This window comes from Rutidosis leptorrhynchoides, chromosome 2, assembly GCF_046630445.1.
Source record: "Rutidosis leptorrhynchoides isolate AG116_Rl617_1_P2 chromosome 2, CSIRO_AGI_Rlap_v1, whole genome shotgun sequence".
NCBI lineage: Eukaryota > Viridiplantae > Streptophyta > Magnoliopsida > Asterales > Asteraceae > Rutidosis > Rutidosis leptorrhynchoides.
The window spans coordinates 11,241,794-11,262,115 of record NC_092334.1 but is presented as its reverse complement, the minus strand read 5'-3'; the positions used below and the strand labels follow the sequence as shown (position 1 = coordinate 11,262,115).

At 34.1% G+C, this 20,322-nt stretch overlaps 1 protein-coding gene across 1 annotated transcript in view; it reads left to right on the top strand.

Annotated features, from left to right (window-relative positions):
* The window catches only part of LOC139887596 (G-type lectin S-receptor-like serine/threonine-protein kinase At4g27290), a 134,691-nt gene that overhangs the window by 29,770 nt on the left and 84,599 nt on the right, over window positions 1-20,322 (top strand). The window contains exons 2-4 of the mRNA XM_071870672.1: window positions 16,012-16,217; window positions 16,694-16,820; window positions 16,914-17,202. Coding sequence (XP_071726773.1) covers window positions 16,012-16,217; window positions 16,694-16,820; window positions 16,914-17,202 — 622 coding nt within the window. The remainder of the gene's footprint in view (window positions 1-16,011; window positions 16,218-16,693; window positions 16,821-16,913; window positions 17,203-20,322) is intronic.

Below are 20,322 nucleotides of genomic sequence, written 5' to 3'. Positions count from 1 at the left end.
CCGAGGAAGAAATACTAGAAATTACGAAAGAAAAATTCGATCAAGGAAAGAAACGAAAAGCGAATGAATTAGAAAATTCAAATCCCGAACTTAGTGAGAATGACGTAGCACCAATTCCACTCAACACTACCACCCCTATTCCCGCTATTCCTATTAGTGCTATCCCCGCATCTAGTTCTTCGGCTCCTCAGCCAAAACGTAGGCAGACAGCTAGGATAAGCGTTAGGCCATTCATTGGAACTAAACGCCCTAGAAAATAGACCGAACGATGCACTGCCGTATTAAGCCATGGAATCATATAATGTTTTGTATAATATTATTAGTGTGGTTTGCTTAAAGTTTGATGTAAGATAAGCATATGTAAAATAGCGAAGTATGAAATGCAATAATTTTCCATGGTTAAGTATTATTTAGATTGTAGTAATTGATTCTGTACTAAGCTATTAAGTATGAACATTAACGGGTAGGTACTACCCAAGATATAATTATAAAACGCTAATAAGAAGAAAAGGCTTTTATAATAATACCTGGTTCATATTATTAACAAGCTATAAATGTACTATAAATACACACTACATCTATAATATTCCATGTGAATAATTATTTTCTTTCATTAGGAAATGGCGCGATTGAATCGAATGACGGAACAAGAACTCGAGGAACTCATCAACCAGCGAGTGAACGATAGAATGCTATGGGTCGAAGCTGCAAGAGCTGCTGCAGTTAACCCAAATCCTCGTGTAGGATGCTCCTACAAGACGTTTCAAGCTTGCAAGCCATCATCATTCAGTGGAACGGAAGGACCGATCGGTTTAACCCGATGGATAGAAAAGATGGAGACGGTGTTCAAAATCAGTGGTTGTGATGAAAAAGACATGACCAAGTTTGCATCGTGCACTTTACAAGATAGTGCACTCACATGGTGGAAGAATTATGTGAAGGCGGTAGGAGGAGATGTAGCTTATGATACTCCATGGGAAGAATTCAAAGCAATGATAATCACCGAGTATTGTCCAAGGAATGAGGTTATTAAGTTAGAAGATGAGTTACGAAGTTTGAAGGTGGTTGGTACTGAAATCACCAACTACAATCAGCGATTCATGGAATTGGTTTTACTATGTCCTGAATTGGTTCCAACCGAAGCACGGAAGATTGAAATGTACAAAGGTGGTTTGCCCAAAAAGGTCAAGGCAAACGTTACGGCATCGAAACCTAAAACAATTCATGAAGCTATAACCATGGCGAACGAGCTAATGGATCAGGTCATTTTGGACAAGAAAGCATTCAATACTGAGGTGAAGGTATTGGGGAACAAGAAAAAGTGGAATGGAGGTTATGATCGAGGTAACCAACAACAACCTTATAAGAAACAAGAAACCACGAAAGGTGCGGGTAGTGGTTCAGGCTTTGGTTACAAAGGACAAAGTCCTTTATGCAACCGTTGTCACAAACATCATTTTGGTTACTGTAGTGTGTTGTGCACTAAATGCAATAGACAGGGACATCTTGCTGAAGATTGTAAGGCTCTCGTTACAAATGGTAACAAGACTCCTGCCACCAACGCAAATAGAACTGCTTTGGCTAACATTACTTGTTTTGGGTGTGGAAAACAAGGTCACTATAAGAGTCAGTGCCCGAATCCAGAAAAGAATGGCGGACCTGCACGTGGAAGAGCGTTTGTTATTAATGCTAGAGAGGCACGAGAAGACCCGGAGCTTGTTACGGGTACGTTTACCATTAATAACTTATCAGCATCTATTTTATTTGATACTGGCGCCGATAGAAGTTACGTGTGTATAAATTTTTACACTAAATTGAATTGTTCATCATTACCTCTAGATGCTAAGTACTTGATTGAGTTAGCTAATGGTAAACTAATTAAAGCCGATAAAATTTGTCGTGATTGTGAAATAAATCTAGCCGGAGAAACGTTTAAAATCGACTTAATACCCGTGGAATTAGGAGGTTTTGATGTAATATTCGGCATGGACTGGATGTCCAAAATAGGAGCGGAAGTTGTTTGTGCCAAGAAGGCAATTCGTATTCCTGGTAAGGATAAAATACCGGTGATGATTTATGGAGAGAAGGGTAATTCAAAGCTAAAACTCATTAGCTGTTTGAAAGCCAAGAAGTGTTTAGAAAAGGGATGTTACGCTATTTTAGCACATGTTAATAAAGTCGAAAAGAAAGAAAAGTGCATCAACGACGTGCCTGTGGCAAGAGATTTTCCTGAAGTTTTTCCGGAAGAATTGCCGGGATTACCTCCATTTAGATCTGTAGAATTTCAAATAGATTTAGTACCAGGAGCTGCACCAGTGGCTCGTGCGCCATATAGACTTGCACCGTCCGAATTAAAAGAACTTCAAAGTCAGTTAAAAGAATTACTAGACCGTGGATTCATACGACCAAGTACTTCACCGTGGGGAGCTCCGATTCTATTTGTTAAAAAGAAAGATGGATCTTTTAGGATGTGCATAGATTATCGTGAATTAAATAAGTTAACTATCAAAAATCGGTATCCACTACCGAGAATTGACGACTTATTTGATCAACTCCAGGGATCATGTGTTTATTCGAAAATCGACCTAAGATCGGGCTATCATCAACTACGTGTCAAAGAAGAGGACATTCCGAAAACTGCTTTTCGAACACGTTATGGTCATTACGAATTTTTGGTCATGCCGTTTGGGTTGACAAATGCGCCAGCTGTATTCATGGACCTCATGAATCGAGTTTGTAGTCCGTATTTGGATAAGTTTGTTATCGTTTTCATTGATGATATTCTTATCTATTCCAAAAGTGAGCAAGAGCATGAAGAGCATTTAAGGTTGATACTGGAGTTGTTGAGAAAAGAACAACTTTATGCTAAATTTTCTAAGTGTGCTTTCTGGTTGAAAGAAGTGCAATTTCTTGGTCACGTTGTTAATAGCAAAGGAATTCAGGTTGATCCAGCAAAAACTGAAGCTATTGAAAAATGGGAGACTCCTAAGACACCAACACAGATACGCCAATTTTTGGGTTTAGCCGGTTATTATAGAAGGTTTATTCAAGATTTTTCCCGAATAGCTAAGCCGTTGACAGCATTAACGCAAAAAGGGAAGAAATACGAATGGACCTCGGAGCAGGAGAACGCATTTCAATTACTGAAGAAGAAGTTAACTACGGCGCCTATTTTATCGTTACCAGAAGGGAACGATGATTTTGAAATATATTGTGACGCTTCGCGACAAGGTTTTGGTTGTGTTCTTATGCAACGAAAGAAAGTAATTGCATTTGCATCCCGACAATTAAAGATTCACGAGCGGAATTATACGACGCATGATCTAGAATTGGGAGCAGTCGTGTTTGCATTGAAGATGTGGAGACACTACTTGTATGGGGTTAAATTCACTGTGTTTACTGATCATAAAAGCCTTCAACATATTTTCGATCAAAAACAATTGAACATGAGGCAACGTAGGTGGGTCGAGTTAATAAACGATTATGATTGTGAAATTCGTTATCATCCCGGGAAGGCGAATGTGGTGGCTGATGCTTTAAGCAGAAAAGAACGAGAACCAATTCGAGTACGAGCGATGAACATAAAAATTCGCATGAATCTCAACTCACAAATCAAAGAAGTTCAACGAGAAGCACTTACTAAAGAAAATATAAGAAATGAAATAATGAAGAAGTATGAGAAGCAACTCATTATGCGGGAAGATGGAATTCGATATTTTGCAAATCGTATTTGGGTACCGAAGTTGGGTGGATTAAGGAAGTTGATATTGAACGAGGCACATAAGACAAGATATTCGATACATCCTGGAGTTGGAAAGATGTATCAAGATCTTAAGACACGTTATTGGTGGCCTAATTTAAAAACAGACGTTGCAACATATGTTGGGGAGTGTTTAACTTGTTCCAAGGTTAAAGCAGAACACCAAAAGCCGTCAGGGTTACTTCAACAACCAGAAATTCCAGAATGGAAATGGGACGGTATTACCATGGATTTCATCACGAAGTTACCAAAGACTGCCTGGGGATACGACACCATTTGGGTGATTGTTGATCGTCTCACAAAGTCTGCACATTTCTTGCCTATAAAGGAAACGGATAGAATGGAGAAACTATTACGATTGTATATAAAGGAAGTTGTATCAAGGCATGGAATACCTATTTCCATTATATCCGATCGTGATAGTAGATTTACCTCAAAGTTTTGGCAATCACTACAGGAGGCACTAGGAACTCGGTTGGATATGAGTACCGCATATCATCCACAAACCGATGGACAGAGTGAAAGAACGATTCAGACTCTCGAAGACATGCTCAGGGCATGTGTGATCGATTTTGGAAACGGATGGGATAAATATCTACCGTTAGCAGAATTCTCGTATAATAATAGTTATAATGCAGCATTGGAGCTGCGCCATTCGAAGCATTGTACGGAAGGAAGTGTAGATCTCCTATCTGTTGGAATGAAGTAGGAGATCGACATTTAACTGGTCCCGAGATCATACACGAAACGACCGAGAAGATAGTTCAAATCAAGGAGAGATTGAAAACAGCCCGTAGTCGCCAAAAGAGCTACGCCGATGTCCGAAGGAAACCATTAGAGTTTCAGGTCGGGGACATGGTTATGCTAAAGGTGTCACCTTGGAAAGGTGTGATACGTTTCGGCAAAAGGGGTAAACTAAACCCAAGGTACGTAGGCCCGTTCAAGATCATCGAACGCATTGGACCGGTAGCTTATCGACTCGAGTTACCGCAACAACTCGCCGGAGTACATAATACCTTTCACGTCTCAAACCTTAAGAAGTGTCTTGCAAAGGAAGACCTCACCATTCCTCTTGAAGAAATTCATGTCGACGAGAAACTACAATTCGTCGAAGAACCAATCGAAATCATGGACCGTGAAGTTAAACAGCTCAAACAGAGTAATATACCGATTGTTAAGGTTCGTTGGAATGCTAGAAGAGGTCCCGAGTTTACTTGGGAACGAGAGGATCAGATGAAGCAAAAGTATCCACACTTGTTTCTCGATGACGCAAAATAGGTACAATTTTAAAATTTCGGGACGAAATTTATTTAACGGGGAGGTAATGTAACGACCCGCACTTTTTCGATCATACTATACTTATAAGATTAATATTTACATAAATTAAACCTTGCCAACATGATAAGCAATCCAAATTGTCGAGACTTGTATTTCCGAAAAGAGTTTTACACAACGTTTGACCGTCTAGTTTGACCGATGATATCACGAACTATACAATATATGATAATTATACGTTTGTGTATATAAATGTATATATACATATTTAACATGATTAATAAATGTTTTAATATCTCATTTTGTATTAATAACAACAAGTTATATGTGTATTTTGAAACTACTAACTTAAGTTTTCAAAACGATAACTATACGTAACGTTATTTGACATAAATACTTAAGACATATAATGTTTATACATATATTGTATAAGTAATGTATTTAATCACTTTTAAAGATTTAAATACATAAAACCATATAAGTGTATTCACAAAAGATAGCTATATTTGAATCCTCATTCCATTTTTCACAAAATTTCTATACGTATACCTAGAGTATTTGTACTCGTATCATACCAAGCTCCTATACGTATTTACTAATAGTAAATACACATCAAAATCACCACCTAACCAGCCATTATTCATGCCATGAGGGCTAGGTAATTGAATTTGGAAGCAATTAGGACTAGATACATAAAATTATAACTTGGAATTTTTGTCCATATACACCATGGAACACGTTTTTGGTGTATATATATACATGATCATTTTGCTTCATTTACTACTTCAATTTCCTAGCTAAAACACACACTCTTTCTTACTCTCTAAACTCCATAACAACCCAGCAAAATTCCATAAAGATCTAGCTTCAAAAACCATACTAAAACACCATAAGAAAACCATACAAAAACATTTCAAGAAAACCCTCCAAGAACACCAACTTACTTCCAATCTTTCATCCACTTCCAACACCCTTTTGATTCTAGCTTCTTACTTCTCTCTTACAGCAACTTCATCCAAGGAACTTGAGGTAGAATCTATGTTCATAACCTTATTCGATTCATATATATATAGCTATCATATTTTGTGGTATACAAGTTTAACAACAAGAACATAGTTTGAATGTTTTCAAACTTGTTTGCAAACTAAATAGATCCTTCTAACTTAACTTTTAAAATACTTCAAGACCTGTAATATAACTTATGTATATGCTAATTTAACAAGGTAAAACTTGGTTTTTCAAAGTATAAGTATTTTTAGAAAAATGGTCATTAAATGATTTTGTTGTAACAAAAATGTTTAACTTCATATGTTTCACTAATGTTTCACTTATGCCGTATGATTTTGAATACAAACTAAGGTATTTACAGTTCATAGTCTTAAAGAGGGACTCGATCCAAGGAGATGGCAAGTTGAATCAACGAAAACGGACTTGTAACGAAGAAACTATGACCGAAACAAAATTGGTTATCCAAGACTTAAATGACTTCGGGATTCATTGGAAAAATTTACATAAAATCACATACTTCTAAGATAACATGATATTTTATATATATGTACTTACAATTCAATTTTATATGGTTCAGGATCACCCGTAAACAACACGAGAAGATTAATCATAAGATCCCATGATTGTACGCAACACGTCATTTGACAACACCGGTACTCTATGTACGCAACACGTCATTTGACAACACCGGTACCATGGGTCAAGATTAATCTCGACCAATACATATACGATGGGGTTTTATTTATTTCGTTGGGGGTTTTATTTATTGCGGGTATATTAAACATCTAAAAAAAAATGAACCATTAAAATTGAATTGCTAACCTCGGACAGCTAACTACGGACTAAGGAATTATTCAAAGTATTAAAAGTATAACAAGTATATATTTATAACGTTTGTTTAAAAATGAAAACATATTGATATATTATATATGGATAGGTTCGTGATATCAACCGGGAGACCAAGTCAATTATCTATATCTTCAAAGACAACCGTGAGTATATAGTCCCACTTTTAAACTCTAAATATTTCGGGATGAGAATACATGTATTTTATGTTTTACGATATGGACACAAGTAACTGAAAAATATGTTCTACGTTGAGTTGTACCACTGGCATACTTCCCTGTAGCTTGGTAACTAATATTTACAGCGGTATTGTAAACGCGAATCCTGTTGATAGATCTATCGGGCCTGACAACCCCAACCGGACTGGACGACCAGTATTCAACGGTTGCACAGTACTTCGTTTTGTGACTACACTTGGTACGGTGTAGTAAGATTTCATATTAAAGGGAATATGCGACGTGAAAATGTTAAGTATGGTTACCGAGTGCTCAACCACTTAGAATACTTTTATTAAACTGTTTATATACGAAATCTTGTGGTCTATATATATATTGCTGCCGGCATTAAACCTATATCTCACCAACTTTATGTTGACCTTTTAAAACATGTCTATTCTCAGGTGATTTCTAAAGTTTCCGCTGCATCATGTTGGATCTAACCAGGATCTTGCGTACGCATGTTTGTGTCAAAAATAAAACTGCATATCCGAGATGTTGTATTGTAAAATATGCTAGAAACCGTGTTGTTGTCATCATTTGTAAAGTTTGTAAGTCGAAGATTATCGCTAAACGTTAATCTTCTTTTTATTGTCTTAAGCTTGTAACAAAAATAATGGTTATGGTTTGTAATGTATAATATATGCAGTTTTCTTTCAAAAAATGTCTCATATAGAGGTCAATACCTCGCAATGAAATCATACGTTATCTAACGCGTTCTTATGGTTAAGGACGGGTTATGACAATTTGTCTCCTCATTTAACTTAATTAACCTTGCTTAAGCTTAATGTATCATTAGCATAATAGTGGGCCTACTAGTAGTCCATTAAGTGGTGTAGGATAGGCTTCCAAGTCCAATAATATAAGCCCAAGTATAAGTAAGCAACAAATTAATAAAAGCACAAGTAATTAACTACATACATTAGTTAATAAAAATGATTAATAATAATTAATCATGAACGTAAATAATATTTGAAATATTATTCATGAAAAGCGTGTGTCACAAAGACAAGTCGGGACATGGAAAGTCAAATACGGTAACAAGTAAAATGTATAAGAATACATTTATTAACACGCAAGTATTAATAATAAATATTAATAAATATAAGTCAAAAAATCCTGGGTCGTTACAATATTTGTGTGGCCGCACCCAGATGTAATTAAGATGATACTTAATTAATTTGGTGATCTAATTCAGTTCTAAGATCGAGAAACAAAATTGTTAAACAAATGAGAATGACCGATGATCCATATCTCAAGTTTAACTAAAGTATCTGAAACAAAAGGACGAATGACATTTAAAACTTACCATAAACAGTTTCGAGAAACTACCCTCACATGAATTTGGGGACAATGACGTGTTGCTAGACGCTTACCATTGTTTATATAGTTACTTAGTGTTGTGCCATGCACAAGTGGGAGTCTGTAGGATTAATGTGCAAGGTACAACATATAACTATATGGCCAACTTCATTTGAGCATTTGGGGTCACACACATATATACCGAGACGTCAAATAATATATATATATATATATATATATATATATATATATATATATATATATATATATATATATATGATGTATATATATTACTCAAGTAACAAAATAGTAAATTGAAATAAATTCATTTACTATTTATATGAATAGTAAATGAAACGAAATTAATTAATTTACTATTCACATGGAAGCGACATGATAGAAATTATTAATTATAAGTTACATAACATACACCTAAAGTATTTGAGAAATACAACTTTTTAAAATCAAATCAAACGAAATATGATTTTATTGACTAATGAAAAGCTATTTTGTTTTGAACTCCCGTGACACGTGAAACTCAACCACTACAACTCAACTCTATTATTACAAACCTTTTTCTATATATTGATTTGATGATCACAATGATAAAAACACATACATACAACAAAGAGTTGGAGAGAGTTTCATAAGTACGTACATCTTATATCCATCTCAAAACTAGCTTTGAGAGCATAACAAAAAGTAAAAGAAAATGCAAAGTGAAATCATATGAGGAGTATTACTTTTTAATTGTTTCACACAATTAATCAAGGGTTGATTAATTTGTTACTTGGGTTTGGACTAGCATCCATTGACGGTCGTTTGAAGTGTAGTGTGGACTATCCTAAGTGACGGTCATATTTTTGATCGTAGGTTTCTCACCTTCAATCAGTTTCTTCAAGAAAGGTATATCGTTTACTCACTTTGTGAATTACATATTTTGACAATTATTAGTGGTGTAACTAGATCTCATTGGGATAAATTAATCGTGTGCATATTTCATTAAATATATGAATATTTAATCTTGTAAATATTTTATGAAATATTAAAAGATTATTATTTTAACTATCCGCTGCGTTAATCTGAATTGGTAAAAGTACACATGATTTTCCAACAATTCAGTTATTTTGTTTCAACTGAAATCAACTTAAGTTCTTGTTTTGACAGAAAGCAATTGCTTAATTGCTCAAAAGGATGTTACGGACCTACCCGTGTTTAGTTTGTCAAAATTAGTTGCAGCAACAGACAACTTCTCAATTAGTAACAAACTTGGTGATGGTGGATTTGGACCTGTGTACAAGGTACTCTATATATAGAAACGGCAACATTTGACTTTAGTTTATATTGTTTCGATAAGATATATCTAAAATAAGAATACGTGTTAAGGGTTCTGTGATGACCCAGAAATTTCTGACCAAATTTAAACTTTATCTTTAAATGATTTAATGTTTTCGACACGATAAGCAAATTATGTAATGTTGAGTCTCAAAGTTTTGGAACTATATTCATGTAATCAATTATTCTTTGACTGTTCTCGAAGATTCACGAAACGTTGAAGATGATATTTAGATAAGTTAACTAAAACGTTGAAGATGAACCAGTAAAACACTAATTTGCTACAGTATTTTCGAATTGCTACAGTACCCGAAAAGCTACAGTGTTTTCGAAAATCACTATTTGCTACAGTAAAAAACTTTGCTACATTAACTTTGCTACAGTAAAACACTATTTCAAAATAAAAATGTATATGTATATACTACGAGACGATGATTTATAGAAGTAAATGACCAAAACACTCAAAAGTTTAAGATACACTTTGAGTGATATAGTTTATTGATAATTTAAGACTATATTTTAACAATGGTACGAGTCACGAAACGTAAAGAGCCAGTTTTCTTAGCGTGTGAATGGACATTCGAAAATCTGGAACCGGGACATAAGTCGCGTGATGACGTACGACTTATCGGAACAAAAATTACAAGTCAACTATGCACGTGAATTTAATATAATATATAATTAATTATTTAAATTAAATATATTATATATATTATAAATAAATATGTCGACAAAAGTTAGGACAAAAATATGTGAGCTGGAAATTCATGCCATGCGATCGCATGGCTATATAGTGTAAATCCCATGCCATCGCATGGGGTACTGTTTCAGGCCAAGTAGTATAAATAAGCTCGATCTGGTTCTAGTTTATTTCATTATTTATTTTACTCCATATTATTTAAGTTATTTATATTATTATTATTATTATTATTATTATTATTATTATTATTATTATTATTATTATTATTATTATTATTATTATATTATTATTATTATTATTATTATTATTATTATTAATATTATTATTAATCCTATTATTATTAGTAGTATTAGTACATAAAATACTACGACGAGGTCATGAGCATGTCACTTTCAAAATGGGTTTCGAGCGGGATAGAGCTAAGGAAATTATGGGTTATAATTATGGAGGTTATGGGTAATATTCGCAAGTCAAACCTAGTGTTTATCATTGTAGTGACCCGAACTTTTCCATGTTTATATATATTAATTGAGATTGATATTTACATGATTAAATGTTTCCAACATGTTAAGCAATCAAACTTGTTAAGACTTGATTAATTGAAATATGTTTCATATAGACAATTGACCACCCAAGTTGACCGGTGATTCACGAACGTTAAAACTTGTAAAAACTATATGATGACATATATATGGATATATATATATAGTTAACATGATACTATGATAAGTAAACATATCATTAAGTATATTAACAATGAACTACATATGTAAAAACAAGACTACTAACTTAATGATTTTTAAACGAGACATATATGTAACGATTATCGTTGTAAAGACATTTAATGTATATATATATCATATTAAGAGATATTCATACATGATAATACCATGATAATATAATAATTTAAAATCTCATTTGATATTATAAACATTGGGTTAACAACATTTAACAAGATCATTAACCTAAAGGTTTCAAAACAACACTTACATGTAACGACTAACGATGACTTAACGACTCAGTTAAAATGTATATACATGTAGTGTTTTAATATGTATTTATACACTTTTGAAAGACTTCAATACACTTATCAAAATACTTCTACTTAACAAAAATGCTTACAATTACATCCTCGTTCAGTTTCATCAACAATTCTACTCGTATGCACCCGTATTCGTACTCGTACAATACACAGCTTTTAGATGTATGTACTATTGGTATATACATTCCAATGATCAGCTCTTAGTAGCCCATGTGAGTCACCTAACACATGTGAGAACCATCATTTGGCAATTAGCATGAAATATCTCATAAAATTACAAAAATATGAGTAATCATTCATGACTTATTTACATGAAAACAAAATTACATATCCTTTATATCTAATCCATACACCAACGACCAAAAACACCTACAAACACTTTCATTCTTCAATTTTCTTCATCTAATTAATCTCTCTCAAGTTCTATCTTCAAGTTCTAAGTGTTCTTCATATATTCTACAAGTTCTAGTTACATAAAATCAAGAATACTTTCAAGTTTGCTAGCTCACTTCCAATCTTGTAAGGTGATCATCCAACCTCAAGAAATCTTTGTTTCTTACAGTAGGTTATCATTCTAATACAAGGTAATAATCATATTCAAACTTTGGTTCAATTTCTATAACCATAACAATCTTATTTCAAGTGATGATCTTACTTGAACTTGTTTTCGTGTCATGATTCTGCTTCAAGAACTTCGAGCCATCCAAGGATCCGTTGAAGCTAGATCCATTTTTCGCTTTTCCAGTAGGTTTATCCAAGGAACTTAAGGTAGTAATGATGTTCATAACATCATTCGATTCATACATATAAAGCTATCTTATTCGAAGGTTTAAACTTGTAATCTCTAGAACATAGTTTAGTTAATTCTAAACTTGTTCGCAAAAAAAAGTTAATCCTTATAACTTGACTTTTAAAATCAACTAAACACATGTTCTATATCTATATGATATGCTAACTTAATGATTTAAAACCTGGAAACACGAAAAACACCGTAAAACCGGATTTACGCCGTCGTAGTAACACCGCGGGCTGTTTTGGGTTAGTTAATTAAAAACTATGATAAACTTTGATTTAAAAGTTGTTATTCTGAGAAAATGATTTTTATTATGAACATGAAACTATATCCAAAATTTATGGTTAAACTCAAAGTGGAAGTATGTTTTCTAAAATGGTCATCTAGACGTCGTTCTTTCGACTGAAATGACTACCTTTATAAAAACGACTTGTAACTTATTTTTCCGACTATAAACCTATACTTTTTCTGTTTAGATTCATAAATTAGAGTTCAATATGAAACCATAGCAATTTGATTCACTCAAAACGGATTTAAAATGAAGAAGTTATGGGTAAAACAAGATTGGATAATTTTTCTCATTTTAGCTACGTGAAAATTGGTAACAAATCTATTCCAACCATAAATTAATCAACTTGTATTGTATATTATGTAATCTTGAGATACCATAGACACGTATACAATGTTTCGACCTATCATGTCGACACATCTATATATATTTCGGAACAACCATAGACACTCTATATGTGAATGTTGGAGTTAGCTATACAGGGTTGAGGTTGATTCCAAAATATATATAGTTTGAGTTGTGATCAATACTGAGATACGTATACACTGGATCGTGGATTGATTCAAGATAATATTTATCGATTTATTTTTGTACATCTAACTGTGGACAACTAGTTGTAGGTTACTAACGAGGACAGCTGACTTAATAAACTTAAAACATCAAAATATATTAAAAGTGTTGTAAATATATTTTGAACATACTTTGATATATATGTACATATTGTTATAGGTTCGTGAATCAACCAGTGGCCAAGTCTTACTTCCCGACGAAGTAAAAATCTGTGAAAGTGAGTTATAGTCCCACTTTTAAAATCTAATATTTTTGGGATGAGAATGCATGCAGGTTTTATAAATGATTTACAAAATAGACACAAGTACGTGAAACTACATTCTATGGTTGAATTATCGAAATCGAATATGCCCCTTTTTATTAAGTCTGGTAATCTAAGAATTAGGGAACAGGCACCCTAATTGACGCGAATCCTAAAGATAGATCTATTAGGCCTAACAAACCCCATCCAAAGTACCGGATGCTTTAGTACTTCGAAATTTATATCATATCCGAAGGGTGTCCCGGAATGATGGGGATATTCTTATATATGCATCTTGTTAATGTCGATTACCAGGTGTTCGCCATATGAATGATTTTTATCTCTATGTATGGGATGTGTATTGAAATATGAAATCTTGTGGTCTATTATTATGATTTGATATATATAGGTTAAACCTATAACTCACCAACATTTTTGTTGACGTTTTAAGCATGTTTATTCTCAGGTGATTATTAAGAGCTTCCGCTGTCGCATACTTAAATAAGGACGAGATTTGAAGTCCATGCTTGTATGATATTGTGTAAAAACTGCATTCAAGAAACTTATTTTGTTGTAACATATTTGTATTGTAAACCATTATGTAATGGTCGTGTGTAAACAGGATATTTTAGATTATGATTATTTGATAATCTACGTAAAGCTTTTTAAACCTTTATTGATGAAATAAAGGTTATAGTTTGTTTTAAAATGAATGCAGTCTTTGAAAAACGTCTCATATAGAGGTCAAAACCTCGCAACGAAATCAATTAATATGGAACGTTTTTAATCAATAAGAACGGGACATTTCAATCATCTCCGTTACGTCTACATACTTTCCTACAATATTGAATCTCAATATTGATACGTAAGCGCTCATATTTTATCTTTTATATATTAATTGTGTATCCATGTCTAGTGCTCGAGTATATATATTTATACATGCTTGTATGCTAAATTTCGTCGTTAAACAGTTATGATAAATCACGAAGTAAATACATATATTACTGATAAAAGGTATATGATATGCATGTTTTTGGAAAGCTGGCGAAAAATCAATAACTTTTCATTTAGATATCGAATAGTTTCGATGAACGAATTAAAAGATATGGGCAACTGAATTATGATCAACGTTGATTGGAATTGCTTTTGAATCTGAAATTAATATTTAAACAACTTGTCTATGAGATTGATAAATTGGATTTTTGAATATTACCAGCCGAGTAAATGAATCATTATATAAGGCACGTCTCGTTTTGTTGAACTATTGTCAAAATTGACTTTTTGAAACAACTTTGGATAACTTTTATATGTCGATCTCGAGCATTTGGATTATGATACACTATGACCTGACCTAGCTTGATAGACATTTATTGACCAACATATGTTCTCTAGGTTGAGATCTACGGTTATTTGGTAATCCGAGTTTCAGTCACATTTTGGTGAACGACTTTATATGCTGCTATGGTGAGTTTCATTGATCCCTTTTTAATTGCTTTTGCAATATATATTTTTGAGCTGAGAATACATGCACTTTATTTTAAACGCAATGGATACAAGTACATACTAAATTCTACACTGAGTTTGAACCGAAAATCCCTTAGCTTTGGTAACTAGTAACTGCCGGTTATAAGAACTGGTGGGCGCGAGTAGTTATATATGGATCCATAGGACTTGACATCCCCGTCTGTTCCAGGTATAGAAACCCTAGCCTGAACTATAAAACAGACGTATGCTATTTGAGTTTAGTACACGTTGGTTTGCGTGTATTGTACATGTTGGTTGCATGTATGTTAAAACATAGGTACTTATTATAACATTAAATTTTAGTTACCAGGGTGCTCAATCTTGTAGAATATTTTGATAAACGTTTCTGGATGAAACAACTGAAATCTTGTGATCCACCTTTATATACAGATTATACGAAACATTAAAACTATGAACTCACCAACCTTTGTGTTGACACTTGTTAGCATTATTATTCTCAGGTTCCCTAGAAGTCTTCCGCTGTTTGCTTATATGTTAGACAAGCTATGTGCATGGAGTCTTACATGGCATATTTTTACAAGGAAACGTTGTATTCACCAAATCATCACCATGTATCTTATTTTGACTGCATTGTCTACGAAAGTACTATTGTAAACTATTATTTACGGTGATTGTCTATATGTAGAAATCATAAGATGTCAAAAACCTTTGATTTAAATATTCATTTATGGTGTGCCTTTTCAAAAGAATGCAATGTTTACAAAACGTATCATATAGAGGTCAAATACCTCGCAATGAAATCGATGAATGACGTGTTCGTCCATATGGATTAGGAGCGATCATCACAGGTTCCCTTGCAGATGGACAAGAAATTGTAGTTAAGCGGCTTTCTTTAAGTTCCTCCCAAGGAGTTGAAGAGTTCGAGATTGAGGTTATTTTCATTTCTACGCTTCAACATCGAAACCTCGTCAAAATCCTTGGATATTGTTTCGAAAGTCATGAAAAGATGTTGGTTTATGAGTACATGCCTAACAAAGGCCTCGACTTTTATCTTTTTGGTAAGTTATATATCATAATATGTATAAAGACACATTCATCCTATATATCATTTAACGAAACCTACTAATGAAATGACTCCTCCTTTTGGTAGATGAACAAAAAAGAAAAACACTTGACTGGTCAAAACGAAGCAATATCATCAACGGTATTGCTCGAGGGCTACTTTTATCTTCATCAAGATTCTCGATTAAGGATCATTCATAGAGATCTCAAAGCAGCAAACATTTTGCTTGATCACTATATGAACCCAAAATATCAGATTTTGGCCTTGAAAGAAGCTTTGGCGGAAATGACACTGTAGCAAAGACTAGAAGAGTGGTTGGGACCTAGTAAGATCATAATCTTCACATATTTTTTATTTTAAGTTCTAGTTCGTTCGAATTCAAAAAATTTGGTTCTGGGTGTGTTTGACTCACAAAATTTTAGTAGCTTATGGATGCTTATGTTTTCATAAGCTCGGGTTAATAGCTTGGTAGGAGCTTTCAAGAGCTTATGAAAAAAATAAACTGCAAAAAATAAGCTAATTGAAGTAGTTTCCGAAAATAACCTAGGAGCTTATGACGTATGAATTTACATCATTACCCTTTATATTATTATGTTTCACTTAATTAATTTTTTTTATATGTCATTTTACGTAAACAGTAAGTCCAACTTTGAGTCTACAATATAAGCCCCAACTCAAGCTACCAACTAATTGCTTCCAAACACACTCAATTATAACAATTTTGAAGTAAAAGTGTAATTTTTTTAACATGACCTACTCTTTTATACAGTGGATACATGTCCCCAGAGTATGCAGGACCAGGAATATTCTCAGTGAAATCAGGTGTATTCAGCTTCGGTGTTTTGATGTTAGAGATTGTGTCGGGGGCCCAAAACAAACACAATTTTCTCGCAGATGTAAGATGACTCAATACTACAATTTTGTGTGTAAAGTTAGTTCAAATGTAATAGCATATGACATATGACATATGTCTACTAGTTCTTATTCAGGCTTGGAACCTCTACAAAGAAGGAAAACACTCTGAATTGGCTGACACATCTTTAATCGAATTAAATGATACACTACAAGTGTTGCAATCGATCCATGTGGGCTTATTATGTGTTCAAAACAACCCTGAAGACAGACCAAACATGTCTACCGTGGTTATGATGCTAACTAGTGATGGTCAATTACCAGAACCAAACCATCCTGGTTTTTACATAGAAGCTAGAAGTGGGAGCTCAACTGACGTACACACACAAGACTCATACAACAACATTACCATCACTTTTCCGACAGGTCGATAAATATTTTTTGGTATGTTCACTTTATGGTGGTAGTTTTTGACATATAGATTGTTCACTTTATTGAAATTTTTGCCATTTCAAACAAGAGCAATGAGGGATGAATCCTGATCCCCATTTTCAGATTTTTGATGTACTATAATACACTTGAATGATCATTAGTTTGTAAAGGTTTGTACCACTTGCGTTAACAGAGCACTAATACTCCGAGGTATCCTGGTTCACGAGATAAGAACGTCGTGAGTTCGAACTCAGCGGGTGTCATCTTAAAATTGTGCCTTAGTTAAATCTTAAAGATCTTAAACTTGAATGTAAACTAAATAAACAACATCTTAAGTTGTAGAACTTAGATCTTAGTTAGATCTTAAAGATCCTAGACTAAGAAGTCTAGATCTAGTGTTCTTAAGTTAAACCCTAAGTTATGGAACTTGGATCTTCACTTTAATAAAACCATAAGTTATGAAACTTAGATTTTTATCTTGTAGAATGTATTTAAGCTTATAAGCTTTTGTTTACAACAAAATTGGAAGACCGTAAGCTATAGAAACTTAGATCCAACATAAGTGTATGAAGTTATAACTAGAAAGTTAAACTTTCATGTTCTTGAACTTACAAAGTTTATACTTTAGTTTCAAGAAAAATGAGATCAAGTTTAACTAGTAATACTTGACCAAAATTAAATAAATCACTAATTGAAATACTTACAAAAGAAAGAAATAAACTAAAATTACAATTAATAAGTTCATGTTTGTTTCATACTTAAGAAGATTCAAGCCAAAGCTTGGATCTTAAGAAAATAAACCTTAAGTTTACAAAATATGAACACAAGTAAGATCTTAAAGCTTATGAACTTTAGATCATTATAATACATCAAGTGTAGAACCATAAGCTAACAAGCTTAGATTCTTGTTCTTGACTTCTCATCAAACAAAGGATGGAATAAGCAAGATTACATGAAGATACAAACTAGGAAGCTTGATCTTTAACAACAAACAACAATCAAGTAAGGATGATGATGATAGATTTCGGTTTCAAAGGAAAAAGAAGAAGAAAAATAAAACATATTACTTATAATTTTAAGAGAAAAGATAAGAGAAAGAAGTAGTGTATGAAAGGTATGTGTGTGGAATGAGGTAATACTAGCTTATAAGTAACAAAAAAAAAATTGAACTCTCCCTCCCTACCAACAAGGCCGATGGTTTAAGGGATCAAAGAGGGAAGTCAAAACTCAACTTTCAAGTGTGGGAGAGTGTTGTTGGCTAAGAAGGTGTATAAGTCAAATACATGGGAAAGAGGTCATGCATGCTTGAAACATTTGTCTCCTCATTTAACTTAATTAACCTTGCTTAAGCTTAATGTATCATTAGCATAATAGTGGGCTTACTAGTAGTCCATTAAGTGGTGTAGGGTGGGCTTCCAAGTCCAATAATATAAGCCCAAGTATAAGTAAGAAACAAATTAATAAAAGCCCAAGTAATTAACTACATACATTAGTTAATAAAAATGATTAATAATAATTAATCATGAACGTAAATAATATTCGAAATATTATTCGTGAAAAGCGTGTGTCACAAAGACAAGTCAGGACATGGAAAGTCAAATACGGTAACAACTAAAATGTATAAGAATACATTTATTAACACGCAAGTATTAATAATAAATATTAATAAATATAAGTCAGAAAATCCAGGGTCGTTACATTACCCACCTGTTAAAGAAAATTTCGTCTCGAAATTTTAAGCTGAGGTAAATGGAGGAGTTGGGAAAAGGTGAGGATACTTCTGCATTATTTGATCCTCTCGTTCCCAGGTAAACTCGGGTCCTCGTTTGGCATTCCATCGGACTCGGACGATCGGAATCTTGTTGCATTTCAAAGTTTTGACCTCACGGTCCATAATTTCGACAGGTTCTTCCACGAAGTGGAGTTTATCATCAATCGTAAGTTCTTCCAGTGGTATGACAAGTTCCAGTTCAGCAAGACACTTCTTCAAATTCGATACGTGGAAGGTAGGATGAACTGAGCTCAATTGAGTCGGAATATCCAAACGGTAAGCAACGGGTCCAACACGCTCCAAGATTTCGAAAGGACCAATGTATCGCGGGTTGAGCTTCCCACGCTTTCCAAAACGGATCACACCTTTCCAAGGTGCGACCTTCAACATTACATGGTCACCCACGTTGAATTCGAGGTCTTTACGTTTAAGGTTGGCATAACTCTTTTGGCGATCACGGGCCGTCTTGAGTCTCGCTTGAATTTGGACAATCTTCTCAGTTGTTTCATGGACTAACTCGGGTCCGGTGATTTACTTTTCGCCTACTTCGGCCCAAAAAATAGGAGAACAGCATTTACAGCAATACAACGCTTCGAAAGGTGCAGCATTAATACTCGAATGATTGCTGTTGTTGTAAGAAAATTTGGCTAGCGGTAAATGTCTTTCCTAAGCCTTTCCAAAATCAATAACACAAGGACGCAACATGTCCTCCAAAGTCTGAATTGTGCGTTCGCTTTGTCCATCGGTCTGTGGGTGATACGCAGTACTCATGTCGAGATGAGTCCCCAAGGCTTCTTGTAAAGAATGCCAAAATCTGGAAGCAAAAGGGCATCTCAGTCTGAAATAATCGATAAGGGTACACCATGACGAGATACAATTTCCTTTATGTATAGTTGAGCGAGTTTTTCCATCGTATCCGTTTCTTTCATGGCTAAGAAGTGTGCAGATTTGGTAAGACGGTCAACGATAACCCATATGGTATCGTATCCGCCCACCGTCTTTGGTAGTTTCGTGATGAAGTCCATCGTTATCCTTTCCCACTTCCATTGCGGGATTTCTGGTTGCTGAAGTAACCCAAATGGCCTTTGATGTTCGGCCTTAACTTTCGAGCAAGTCAAACACTTTCCAACATAAGTTTCAACATCCTTCTTAAGATTTGGCCACCAATACCGTTCCTTGAGATCGTGGTACATTTTATCGGCTCCTGGATGAATCGAATATCTTGACTTGTGGGCGTCGTCTAGAATGAGGCTTTGCAAATCCCCATAATTAGGCACCCAAATTCTTACGGTGAAGTATCGGAGTCCAGTCTCCTTAACCTCGAATCGAGAGACGAGAATGTT